Raw genomic sequence first — 14,865 nt, 5'->3', positions numbered from 1 at the left:
AGGAGGTTAAGTTTTCGTCTGTATGTTTCCTTTACCGATTACTTCATTAATTTTACGCCGATTATTTGGGCGTTTCAATCGTTTCATTTTTTTGGTCACATTTTTTACGAATTGGCTGTAGATTTGGATGTCGTTTTTTTTTATTTATTTTTTATTCGACTGGATGGCAAACGAGCACTTGCTCCCACTTGGGGTCTCCTGATGGTAAGAGATCACCACCGCCCATAAACATCTGCAACCCCAGGGGTATTGCAGATGCGTTGCCAACCTAGAGGCCTTAGATGGGATACCTCAAGTGCCAGTAATTTCACCGGCTGTCTTACTCTCCACGCCGAAACACAACAGTGCACGCACTGCTGCTTCACGGCAGGATTAGCGAGCAAGATGGTGTTAGCAATCCGGGCGGACTTTGCCACAGGTCCTACCTGCAAATATATAAATTATTTGTTAGATTCATGTATTTCTATCAGATAACTAAAAAACTGTACCAGAATATTCGATAGAAAAAGAATAGAAAAAGTCCGGAGTTTCAACAAAATATCTGATACCGGCCATTAGATTTGGATGTATACGACTTGTGCCAACATTTCCATGGCCTTTTTAACTTAAAAAAAAATGTGACTGATTGCAGGCGCGCTAATTCATTATTGTCGAGCTAGCGCGCCTACAATCTTTTTAACTTTTTAATTTTTCGCTGACCATAAACTATGCATTTTGCTGTATATGTGTGTCTTCTGTGTTAGTGAATAAATGTCTTCTTTTTCTTTCACTTCACCTTCTGATATGTAAAGAATAATGTCAACTTTTACGGACATTTTTGAGAAAAGCATATTGCTAGTTAATTACTGGCTTATATGTCGCTCGGATCGGTGTTCTGTTATTTCGGCTCAAACTCATATTTTCCAAAAAAAAAGCGGTCCGAAGAAGGAACTTTGAAGGGTGTTTTTTTTTTGTAAAATGTAAGCTGGAGTCGAAATAACAAAACACCGCTCTCATGTAAAAATGCGCATCAAAAAAGATCCATCCGTTTAAAGCTACGAATGCCACACAGCGACTACGAATACAACATCCATATTTGTGTGGAGGTTAAAAAGGAAATAGTACAGTAGCTGGGAAAACCCTAATCCATCTACTGAATGGAGCAAAATAATACCAAAGTAGGTAATTTGCAAAACTTCATATATTTTTGTTTATTTCCTTATGTTTAATTAATTGCAGTGCAATAATGATTCAGTATCGCGCTTATGTAGAATTTAAGTTGTGGTTACACTTATTCCTGGATTCTGGATGCTTTTTATAGGTATAGGTATTGCATGGCGCGCATGCGTGTCTGCCTGCTGTCTGTCTGTATAGTGGCATTACTAGTACATTGTGTAGGTACCTAACCTACTCGTATATGCCACAGGAAAATGCCCAAAACAGAACTAGAGATTGAAAAAATCTCTCTCAAAACCAAATCGCGCAGGTTGTTAAGATAGCAAATCCATTTTATAATTTGCCTAGAAAAATCAGTCGTTTGATCAGATCCCTGAATCTGTTTAACTACTTAACATCTGTGTAACTACATGACGAAATCAGCCAAAAATGGCATCTCGGTTTTTTATTCCTGAAACCAGTCAGCGAATCGACAAAACGTATTCGTAAAGTCAACTCGTTTTATCATTTGACTAGACATATTCAGTGATATGATAAAGTATCTACTGTAAAATGATAAAGGTGATTTGATCAAATCTCTGAACTGGTAAGTAGGTATGTACCTAGATATAACATTTTACTCTAGTTTCGTCAACTCACTGACGAATTTCAGAGATTTTATCAAATCACTAAACAAATCTGGTGAAATGAAAAAACAAGTTAAGTAAATAAACAGCATGGGGCATTTGACACCATAACTACCTAAACTTACCTACCTACGACCTACCTAACTACCTACCTTTCCCAACTAACCTACCTAAATAGACCTAGTCCCAAACGAAACTAAACAAAGCTTGTAATATGGATTGCTTTAACAAATGCGAATATTTATTTGATAATCTACCGTAAACTGCTTCAACTTTGCCCTCTGGCCCCAACATTGCCTGATTCGATTTAGAGTCGATAACTTAGCACCCTTTAGGTTTTAAAACTTTTATCCCCCCGTAATAATAATTCCCGTGTAGATAAAAGTTTAACACCTATAAGAGTGCTAAGTTATCGACTCTAAATCAAATCAGGCAATGTTGGGGCCAGAGGGCAAAGTTGAAGCAGTTTACGGCACCTACTGCAATTATTATATATAGGTATTTAGAATATAACCTATTGCGTTTGCTTTTACGCGCAATATAATATTAACGCGTAACACTTATGGTTGCGTAATTACGCAGGGTTTTTCATTCTGAAAGGACTTTTACGTACATACAACATAGCACGTAGCTGATCAGTACCTTTTTCCTAATATTGAGTAATACGAACACACGAGACGGACTTATAAAGCTTACTTCCTACTTCCTTCCTACTTCCTACTTATACTATAAATGCGAAAGTTTGTGTGTGTGTGGGTGGGTGTGTGTGTTTGTTAATCCTTCATGCTAAAACGGCTGGACACATTTGGATTAAATTTGGTGCGTAGATAGCTGGACGTCTGGAATAACACTAGGCTACTTTTATCCCGATATTCTCACGAGATAGGGATAAAATCTCGAAATAACAGCCGCTGGGCTTAGTCATGAAATTAAATAGGTATGTAGGTAGCTGGACGTCTGGAATAACATATACTTAAGCTACTTTTTATTCCGATATTCCCATAGGATAGGGATAAAATCATGAAATTTCAACCGCTGGGTTTTAGTCATAACATTTTGTACAGTTGTTCTTAGCACAACCTCAATGAAGATCACGATATTTCCCAGGGGAATTTTGTAGAATCCCGGAATTTCGATCAGATCGAATAGTTTACGCGTGCGAAGCCGCGGGAAACTCTAGTAAAATAATAAAATAAAAAGTCCTTTTATTTCTTTGCAGTGAATTGACAGATTCTGATGTTACTCAAAAGTTTTTAAAGTCTATGTTTATTTCTACATATTTATATGCATTTTTTGTTAGTAATTAGTTTTTTAAGTATTATTACAAAAGTTCAACTTATATACTATTATTGTTTTTTTTTTTAATTTTTTTAATCTTCGTTAATCTAATACGTTAATACGTAAAATGAGATTAGCAATAACAATAAAACAATTTCATTCTTTTCACTTCTCTTGCTCATAAAATGTTAGTTTAGTCTGTGCATATCGGGGACTAAAGTTCCTTTTTATTATCTAGGGATTAAGGAATCAATAATATATATATTATGTTTATTTAGTTATCTGCAAGGACCCCTCTGCAGGTAAAGGCCTCCTCCAAAGATAGCCAGTCTTCTCTAGATTGAGCTATTTGAATCCAGTCGAGGCCGGCTATTTTTTTGAGCTGATGAGCTGAGCTGATGAGTTCCTGTCTAGCTAAAGGTCTACCCCTCTTCCTTTTGCCTTGAGGGCCTAATCATGTGGTCACCCTTTTGGTCTACCTCTGTCTTGTAGGCCGCTATATGTCCGGTCCACTACCATTTTAGTGATTGAGCGTGTGAGCGTGTGTTAATCCATCTATTGCCTTTCTGATTTTTCTTATTTTAGTGTCTAATTTATAATATAATAAGACAAGATAGGATTTAGAGAGTCGAGATTCGACCCTGAAATGATCAATGTGGGAATAACTAGTGGGATTCAGGCAGAGAATGAAACTATTTTGAAGAACTAACAAAAGTTCACTAATTGTGGTCAAGATAAAAACATAACAATAAACAGTACCTACCTACGACACTCATTAACCGAAATCTTAAAAATGCAACTATCAGAACGATTCACAGTAACTTAAGGAAAAGCCTACTTAGTTAATAATAAAGAAACGTGTAACAGTCCCTAAGACTAGGGTGTAGACTCGGGCCAGACTTCTTTTACAAACTGACAATTGACGATCGCTTTTGTAAGTGCTTTTGCCCTTAGTGTAAGTTTTCGGTTACAAAATACGTCTCGATCGCGTTTGCGTTAAAATCTCAATTTGTATGCAAACACGAACAGCGCCTCTAGCGGAACGTTTGGGATGTTCGTGTTTCCATAAAATTTAGATTTTAACGCAAACGCGATCGAGACGTATTTTGTACCGAAAACTTACACTAAGGGCACCAAGCGCGCCACACATGGCAACACTGGCGTTTCGTAAGTAAGTGCTATAATGCCAATCATTAATACACCACGTATGGTAATGACAACAGGTACTCATAATTCTACATATATACTAGAGTTGCATGATAATTAACAATAAAACAGGAAAACACGGGGTTTCCCGGAGATAAGACAAGATCGGTTGATATCAAATTCGTAAAAGTGCAGAATCCAAAATGATTAAATAAATTAAATTTATTCCAAATGCATTAATCATGTGTGCTAGTTCTAATTTGCGGTCTAAAGGAAATAAAATGAGTAACAGACTTTAAATTATAAACTTGACCTTTGTTTCAAAGGAAAATCGTTCGGCTGGATGTGGTGGGCAAAACCCAGTTTTTGTGGCTTTATTCTTAGCAATACCAACCTAGACTATACCGGTTATTAGTCATGCTTTTTACCGACTTTAAAGGAAGAATAGAAGCTATTAAAATAAAATAAATGGTTCAAGGTTACACCTGAATTTCTTTGCAAGTGTAGGTGGGCTTTACTTGCCCGAATTTCATTTTCCCGAATTTCATGTGCTATAATATTCAACCGCCATAATATTGTTTCTTATAAATTCATTTGCACTACTCATTGTTTACCATATTAATCAAATGACAGAAACTTTGTTTCCCATAATATTAATTTCAATAATTTCATTTTTCATAATCGTTGTAAGCCATAAGTATCACATGCCATAATGTCATTTTCCATATGGATGGCAAATTGCCATCCATGTAAACGGTGCGTATCAACACTTTATACTGATAAATCCCATACGTCAAACAAGCCTTTGAATTAGGTAAATTTTACCCACATAGGTTAGAATTGCGACATTTGATTTGTGCGAGCGAGCGAAGCGAGCGAGCAAGACGGTTCAGAGCAGAAGCGACTCGGATAGGTTAGGTTCAGAAGGCTAAGGCGGGAGCGAAGCGGAGCGTAGCTTACACACACCTGAACTTCTTTGCAAGTGTGTGCAGGTTTCCACACTTCCAAAGAAATTCAGGTGTGTGTGAAGTTCCCAATCTGCTCTGGGCCCACGTGGGAACTGCCCAGCAGTGGGACGTGTATTTATGGGCCGAGATGATGATTACGATGATTGCACCCGTATTTTATCCTACAACATAAATGTAAAAGTTTGTGAAAATGTTTGGATGTTTGTTACTCAATCACATCTAAACCGCTGAACCGATTTAGATGAAATTCGGTATACAGATAGTTTGAGTCCCGGGGAAGGACATAGGATAGTTTTCCCGGAAAAATGCGTAGTGCCCGTGGGATAGCAATAAACGAATACTACGCGAACGGAGTCGCGGGCAACAGCTAGTATAATAATATAACATTGTCACCACGGCTACACATTAGCCCGAAACATAACGAGCTAAACTCGATTTAAGACGTGAGTTATAATATCATTTAATATAAATGCTAAATCGTAGTAAAATTGGAGATTTTTAAATAACAATTTTTTTGAGGGTTTCGCAACATTTCAAATGGAAAAGTTAACTTTATTTTTGTCTCCAGACCACGAGTATATCCGTCTCACTGTTGGACACAGGCTCCTCTCAGACGAGGGGCTGTCGTTCCCACGCAGGCACAGTGTGGATAAGGAACTTCATAGATCCCATTGAATGAGGGTTTTCTGTGACAGCCTAGTATCCTTAGGTTGGTTTGACAACTTTGACATTTGCGTACGTTTGTAATTGGCTAATTAACTAAATGAGCCAATCGCAGCAAGACTGTAACGTCAAACGGCCCTTTCGATACTAACACCATCTAGCGGTAGCGATATTTCGCATGCCGAGAACACTCATGGCTTTGTTCGTGTTTTTTTTTTCGACTGGATGGTAAACGAGCAAATGGGTCTCCTGATGATAAGAGATCACCACCGCCCATAAACATGTTGCCAACCTAGAGGCCTAAGATGGGATAACTCAAGTGCCAGTAATTTCACCGGCTGTCTTACTCTCCACGCCGAAACACAACAGTGCAAGCACTGCTGCTTCACGTCAGGATTAGCGAGCAAGATGGTGGTAGCAATGATGAATGATGGTGGTGGATGGTGGTGTTTGCTTATGGGGGCGTTCAAGTAATACGTAACGCAATATTTGGAGAATCTCGACCCCCCTTCCCCCCATGTAACGCGCCGTAACCTTTTTCTGGACCCTCCTCTCCCCTCCTAAATGTTACGTAACACCAAAATCACCATTTCTATTTATTTTTTTAACTTTAGCAGTTTTCCGAATTAATTTGGCATTTTTTGGCACAATCACACTGGCAACTCAGCATGAGAGCATTTATAGGCCAATAACAACAACTGATGATGCGAATTTCCCACTTTTGAGGACATTATAGTATGTTCTTGTTACAAAAAAACTGTGACGTAACGCGTTGTTTGAACTGTAACGCACCGTAACGTTTTACAAGACCCCCAAATTCCGTTACGTAATACTTGAACGCTCCCTATGACGTCTTTCAAGCAAATAGGGAGTTCGAGTCCGGGCAGGTACCGCCAAGGACTTTAATTCATGAGCCATCATCATATTGTATATACAGATAGGTATAATCTGAACTTCGGAAACGGCTCCAACGATTTCGATGAAATTTGGTATGTAGAGGTTTTCGGGGATGACAAACCAATCTAGCTTGGTCTTATCTCTGGAAAAACGCTTATTATCGAGTTTTAGCCCGAGCAAAGCTTGGTCGCCCAGGTACTTGTTAATTAATGCGATGTCACTGTGACGTTTACTGTGAAATGGTTCCATGGTGGATCAGGGATTAAATCCTTGACCGTACCACACCGTACCTCTGAGTTATCTTTACAGTTTATTAAAATGGTATTTTATTTTTTACTTTTTCCTGTTTGACTGACATACATTCCATTAAGTCATGTATATTATCATATAACAACGCAGCTGCTTCATATAATATATTATTACAATGACAATGGTTACATAAACTTTGTTTTGTGTTCCTAAGTTCAATGAACCGTCGAACCTAAACACCGGTTGAATGACCTGTTATACAGCTGTCACAGACACTATGTTTGTATATACATATAGCTCTGATAAAGAGTCATCTTGTTCACGAAGATTTGCATAGTTCTAGCCTATCGGATTAAGAGGTATTTGTTTTGACAGTTAAGATGATTACAAAGTTACGGCTTTTGAAAAGCGGTGCCTTCTTGAAACCCCAATTTAAACGCCGTGCCTCAGGGCAGGGCAGTTATAGTTGAAGTTCAATTGAGTACCTAGTAAAAAAAACAATATTCCCTAAACTGCTTCAACTTCAAGCCGTGGTGGCCTAGTGGTTTGACCTATCGCCTCTCAAGCAGAGGGTCGTGGGTTCAAACCCCGGCTCGCACCTCTGAGTTTTTCGAAATTCATGTGCGGAGTTACATTTGAAATTTACCACGAGCTTTGCGGTGAAGGAAACATCGTGAGGAAACCTGCACAAACCTGCGAAGCAATTCAATGGTGTGTGTGAAGTTCCCAATCCGCACTGGGCCCGCGTGGGAACTATGGCCCAAGCCCTCTTGTTCTGAGAGGAGGCCTGTGCCCAGCAGTGGGACGTATATAGGCTGGATGATGCTTCAACTTTGCCCTCTGGCCTCAACATTGCCTGATTTGATTTAGAGTACATATAACTTAGCACTCGTATAAGTTTTTAAACTTTTATCTACGGGAATTATTATTACGGGGATAAAAGTTTAAAACCCTATAAGGAAGGGTGCTAAGTTATCGACTCTGAATCAAATCAGGCAATGTTGGGGCGAGATGGCAAAGTTGAAGCAGTTTACGGTTCAATGTATTCCGTTATTTACATTATCAGAAAATTGTGGACACGGTTTTTATCGTCAATTAAAAAAATACAAAGATGAAACGCGTCAAAATTCAAGAGTGGGAGCCGGTGACGTCACGCCGTGCTAAAAAGTGTCGCCCGGCGTGACATCACGTGAAACTTAACTCGCTTTATCGTCATCATAACACAAATAAATAAATATTTTTTTGTTTATTGACGTAAGAAAAAAGCCGGCCAAGTGCGACTCGGACTCGCGCACGAAGGGTTCCGTACCATCAATACAACAATAATTAGAAATTAGTAAAAAACGGCAAAAAAATCACGTTTGTTGTATGGGAGCCCCCTTTAAATATTTTTTTATTCTGTTTTTAGTATTTGTTGTTATAGCGGCCACAGATATACATAATCTGTGAAAATTTCAACTGTCTAACTATCACGGTTCATGAGATACAGCCTGGTGACAGACGGACGGACAGCGAAGTCTTAGTAATAGGGTTTCCGTTTTTACCCTTTGGATACGGAACCCTAAAAATACGTATTCAATATTTAACGAACGGGCTTGAGTTGAGTTTGTGTATATGTGTACTATCCATCCGTGTCCTGCTTTATAGACTTAGGGGCTGTTTCACCACCCATTGATTAATGCCGTCTCCATCTATTCAAACAAAACAAACAGAGACAGCAACACATTTATCCGTCAAATAAATTTAATCAATGAATGGTGGAACAGGGGTTACTGTGCCTATCTAGTTAGTATTACATTTGCAACTCAACATATACCTAAATACCAACACGTGAACACGTGAATATGTAAGAAGGATTAATATTAACATATATGTAAAACCGAGTGTTATGTGATCACGCTTAAGTCATGGTAGCATCATCTCCTCATGATGGGTCATTGCCATTACGCAAACAATGAGAATAAAAACCAGCCAAGTGCGAATCGGACTCGCGCACGAAGGGTTCCGTACCATGATTGAACATTAGACACCAACAAAAATAAAACGGCAAAAAATCTAGTTTGTTGTATGGGAGCTCCCCTTAAATATGTATTTTATTTTAATTGAATTAATTATCTTATGGTCGTGCTGAGGCACCGACCGACTTCAGACTGGTAGAAAATTATTTTCATGGTTTTTTGTAGTCGGTTTAATTTTTTGTTATAATTTTTTTCCACGCTTTTTAGTGCTAATAATCTAAGATACAATAGTTTAATATCAACTGCTCGTCACCTTTTACGAAAGATTGCTTTTTCCGATGCAGAGATGTTCATTATTGAGGAGTCCTGGTGCTTCACCACCCGTTTTACCATATGCATTACGAGGAGCATAAATTGCTTAGCAACTGTGTCAAACTAATTAAAATTCAACCCGTGAGATACTTGTTATTGAGTAGTAACTCCGATAGTCAACTGTGGTCTTCATCATCAGTTCCATTTACCAAATGATGATTTTCAAGAGCAACTGCACGAGTTACTACAAATATATCCAATTTACTATAGGTGTTCCTACAACATTTGAAGAGTTTCCTCGATTTCCTTAAGATCCAATCATCAGATGCTGATTTGGTGCTTATGGGACCTAATTGAAGACATTGCTAGACGAACGCAAAAAAAAAACAAATCGGTTCATAAATGACGGAGTTCTGAGGAAAACAAACATTAAAAAAAAATACAACCGAATTGATAACCTTCTCCTTTTTTGAAGTCGTAGGACGAGGGTAGAAAGAGATAGTGTATGCGATCACGAGCAGTCAGGCGTTAGACAATATGGCTACTGGTCCAAAAATATCCTACATTTTAAGCTGGAATCGATCATACATTCATAAAACTTCTTTGAAATCGGTTGAACGGTTTCGGAAATTAGCGCGCATATATAGTGAAAATGCTGATTTAGGATATTCATAAAATAATATAAATTTAATGCCACAGGAAAACCGCAATCGATTCCTGAAAGGTTGCATTGTTTTTGAACAATATTGTTTCTTTATAGTTGGCTTTTATGAGAAATGGACGAGCGTTATGTTGTGGGCGCCGGCGTTAGGATGTTGTCCCCCCTCTGCCGTCTGGACGCCGCAGAAACCAAGTTCAGGGATAATACCAAAAGACGGGCAGCAGCGTCTTCTTGGCTATCTTACTTCCTTTACTGCGCTTGGGAATTACATCTTTGAAGTGGCAATGGGCAGGCCATATAGCACGAAGAACAGATGGCTGTTGGGGTCGAAAAGTTCTTGAATGGAGACTGAGGATCTGCAAGCGCAGTGTAGGATATCCACCAACGAAATGGACAGATGACTTGGTTAAAGCCGGAGGTTCGCGGTAGATGCAGGCTGCTTCTAATCGAAGTCATTAGAAGTATGGGCGATGGCTATGTCCAACGGTGGACCAACTTTTTTTTTAACAAAAAATTTTAGAAGGAACTAATGAATACAAAATTGGAAACAAAGAGAACAGGCCGATACTAACAATGAGGCCACAATACATCATAAGTGAGTTTATTGTGTTGCCTCACGTGAGTTCCAAAAGTAGGGCACAGCGGGGTTCCGCGTAACTCACTTAGGCTTACTACGTAGTTCAGTGTTTTTCAATCTGTGGGTCGCGGATGGCCCTTAATTGATCGCAGTAACTTTAAAATACTCTCACCGTTATTGTATTGATTATTCAATGTTTGTATCATCTACGTAAACTTACTAATACAACAAAGTGTTAGTGGAAGTAACCATATTTTTTAAAACAAAGGGGGCCGCAACATGAAATAGTTTGAAAAACACTGCTGTACATAGTTCATTCTGTAGGGACACAGAACTTTGCACGTGTCTTTCCTATACAAGTGTGGATCTAGGGGAGGGGGGAAGGTGGGGGTCATGACCCTGAACCCTATAGGCTTGGACTAGAACAATAGTAGATGATTTTAATAAAATGAGTATCTAGGAAGATAGCAGGAGCTACAAAAGAGGAGAACCTGATTTTGATATTTGATTAATGTTATTTTACAATAGGTAAATAAGTTTTTGTTTTATTTGGGTAAAAATAACTAGCACTTGAACTTGTGATGGTTGTAACCTGGTTCCGTCCTTCTTCCTGTAAACTTAACTAAATGGTTCTTACTAAATAATTTTGTACCGGATAACTCACGTTTCAAATCGTGTTTTGCTCGACATGTTTCGGGCTAATTCGCAGCCCTTCTTCCTAGGAGCAACGCGACATGGAGGCTGCTGCAACACGCGCACTGCGCGCCACCGCTCTGCTCGCGCGAAACATGTCGAGCTAAATTCGATTCGAGACGTGAGTTATTTGGTACAATATCATTTAATATGAGTGAGTCTCACGGTAGTTACATGTTCTAAATGGTTCTTGACCAAATTTCTATATTTTTTTATGCGTGTTTCAAAGTCAAAGTCAAAATATCTTTATTCAATTTAGGCTATAACAAGCACTTATGAATGTCAAAATAAATCTACCACCGGTATATATTTTTTTCAACAGATTTACAATATTATTAAATGATATCTATACATCACAAGTAGGTATTTAACACAACTTTATTTTTAACACAGTCGGTTCGCTATTTGAAGGGATCGCCAATGCGGATCGGAATTATTTCCAAATATCCCTGTCCATGATAATTATAATCATTAACTTTATAATACGCCTTAGATGTCTTCTTGACAATAGATCTGAATTTTTTATCCGTTTCATTTGTAATATTTTTTGGAATTTTATTATAAAAACGTATGCAATTTCCCAGAAACGACTTTTTGGTTTTAGCCAGTCTGTAAGATGGAACTTTAAGCTTCCCTGTGTTTCTAGTAGCCTTTGGCTTATTGACGTTAGTGGGAAAATCACATATGTTCTTCCTAACATACATGATTATTTCAAAAACATAAAGAACTTTCATATCAGCTATATAATTATGTAGTATACATAATTTTCCATAATTCCATCTGCATTCCTTGGGAATTTCGTACATTCCCGGGATAAAGACTATAGAAGGACAGATCGAACAATTATTAATTATGTACGAAATAGATAAACGTTTCTACGCATTTTGTGCTTTAAAAAGGTTTCCACGGAATATTCCTATAGATTTAAAAAAATAATTCGATTTTCTTTCAAATAAACATGTTTTCCGATACCCTTATCTGTTTACGTTTCGTAATTGCGTACAATTCAAAGACAATGCAAATCATTTTCATATAATGACTCCACCATTTCCATAATAGATAGCGCGACGGCCAATTTACAGAGAGCTGTCCTTTCGAAAAGTTTCGCCCCTCTTGGTCCTTGTGTGTATAGAGCCAGGGGTAAGGAGGAGGTCTACTTAAACTGGCCGACGGTGGAAGGCGCGAAATTGCGCAATAGTTCAATATCACCTAAAATTCGCCGGTCGTCGACCTAACACATACACGCGCACGCGTCGCGACGCTCCTTTATCTACATTAGATACACACAAAAGGATTCGTGTGCGGACACGCTGAAATCACACGGCTGTGTGCGTTTCAGTTCGAATTTGGAGTTATGATCTTTAATGAGGGCGAATGGGAGTTTTAATTTGCGAATTTATGGCCGGCAATTAAGTTTTTAATACGCTTGAAATTGGAACAACGATGAGTTATTTATTTGAATCCGTTTTGTTGCTAGCTGGTTTTTCTTTCAATGATTGAATCAAGGAATAAAAAAAAAAAAGTTACGTGTTGGGAAAGAAATTCCAAATAAGAACGGAAACGGACTGATGACAATATCATTGTTTTCCTGTTATTTTCCCCATGACAGAAAGACAGCCGTGTTGAAATTACTGGCACGTGAGGTATCCCATCTTAGGCCTCTAGGCTGGCAACGCGTCTTCAAGCCCCTTTGGTGTTGCAGATGTGCAATGGGCGGTGCGGATCTCTTACCATCAGGAGACCCACTTGCTCGTTGCCTGCCAGAAATAAAAAAAAAAATATATATATCAGTTCCATTTTCCAATCATATTTTTCCCAAACATGACATGAAATATTGACGTTGTGTTACAAATAATAGGCCGAGAAGTATCGCGCTGCAGGCGCTGCGGCTCGGCTTCCTGCGCACGGTCACTCTAGCGGCCTGCAAAGAGATTTCATAGGTACAACTTTGCAAGCCGCTGGCCGGCAATGCGACCGTCTTTTGTTTCAACGCGCGCTCTGCGACGCGTCCTACGCCGACCAGCACCGCTCCGCAGCCGACCGCCAGTGGGTTGAAACTCCATACAAAAATCTAATGTATGGAGCTAGTGACTTTTTTGTACCAACCTCTCCAAAATAACTTATTGGTTGCCATATTTATGAAATGATCTGTGTTTAGAAGATTTCACTTAAATTATAATATTTGCAATTCTTCACATTTTAAGCTGTGAAAAAAAAAAATAAGCGGAAAAAAATATTACTAAGATAAATAATACAATATAAAAATAATTCTGACTGGATATCCTTTTTTATTTAAGTAAATGAAAAAAATTTAGTTCTATTTTTCAATTTTATATGGCAGCCCACAAACCTTCATCTGCTGCGTGGGAACGGACGCCTTCGCGAGATTTTGTGTTTACTGTTTGAATTTTCGTGTATTTTGGTGTTTTGTTTTGTTAATAGCGTTGAGTTTGAGATTATTTCTCCTCCGCATTAACTTTTCTTTCACTAAAGTGCATTTATTCGAGACAGGACTCTAGTTTTTACCGTTATTTTCACGGCTGTCCTTTACTAAGAAACCATTCAACATGAGGAGATGCGAAATTTGTGGTATTCAAGAAAAACATTGTGAAAACAAAATGTTCTTTGCTAGATTTCCTCTAAGTGAACATGTGTAAGTAAAGTTACTGATAAATCTGATAATAGGTGTTGAGGTTATATTTGGCTGGCCGACGTCAATTCGTATTATATAGTATCACGACAATTAAATTTTATTTCAGTTGTAAGCAGTGGGTGAAAGTAGTTGGCAACGAGATTTCACAAAATCGAAACCCGGCTGAAGAAGAAAGCCATACCAAAATTGGGACTTCCCATGCCACCTCTTTCTGAAGAAATTCTTGAAGGTTTCCCCTAAAGATGGCAAGAACAGCCAAGGTAAACACTTTATTTTATTTTCAATTTATCTCTATTGCAACTTGACTTACTGCATCTTATAATAATAATAATAATAAAATAATAAAAGATATTGATTTAATAGTTTGTTTACAAATTCTACATAGGTACATAACAAATAATAAGTACAATCAAACTATCAAAAGGGAAAGCGACTCAGCTTATGCCTGCACCTTGCAGAACAAAGTCCCTTGGCTAACAGGCGCTGTTTTTCAGTCGCCCCCATAAACCATAACCCTAATAAATACCATCAATACACATGCACATATTTTTTTTACATACAATATATGTTATAAATTAATTTGCTTCGTCATCAATAATAATGCTAGGTATTTTGAGTGTATAGTATAGTTGCCGGTCAGAGCATTAGTAATAGACAGAAAAATTGGCTATACACACTAATTATATTTCACCTGTATAAGTTAGTGGAAGCTTCTGGCTAAATTAAACTTTGTTTCAGGTTCAGCTTTGGAGTTGCCCAGTGTGGAATATTTACATGCACAGCCTTCTACAAGTGGTGCGCAGTGTAAAACTGACAATACAACAGGTAAGCTATCACTGATAAAAATCTATACCTTATAGCATAATTTAGAATTTTAGAGTTGATCTGATGATAAAGCTAGCGGGTGACCATAGGAACACTGTGATAAACAACACAACTGCATCGAGTTTGGACTCGTTTGTCGTCTTGACGAGTACTTTGGTAACCAGGGGCATATATTACAGTCAGCAAAAAAAATACATTACTTTT

The 14,865-nt window shown here is 38.2% G+C and overlaps 1 protein-coding gene across 1 annotated transcript in view; it reads left to right on the top strand.

The window, feature by feature from the left end:
* LOC141438619 (kinesin-like protein KIF16B) overlaps positions 1-5,848 on the top strand; it is a 21,053-nt gene extending 15,205 nt beyond the window's left edge. The window contains exon 5 of the mRNA XM_074102484.1: positions 5,742-5,848. Within this exon, the coding sequence (XP_073958585.1) occupies positions 5,742-5,848 (107 nt within the window). The remainder of the gene's footprint in view (positions 1-5,741) is intronic.
* The last annotated feature ends 9,017 nt before the right edge of the window (positions 5,849-14,865 follow it).

This window comes from Choristoneura fumiferana, chromosome 19 (assembly GCF_025370935.1).
Source record: "Choristoneura fumiferana chromosome 19, NRCan_CFum_1, whole genome shotgun sequence".
NCBI lineage: Eukaryota > Metazoa > Arthropoda > Insecta > Lepidoptera > Tortricidae > Choristoneura > Choristoneura fumiferana.
Note: the sequence above shows the minus strand (reverse complement) of the source record. Positions and strands in the feature narration are given on the sequence as shown.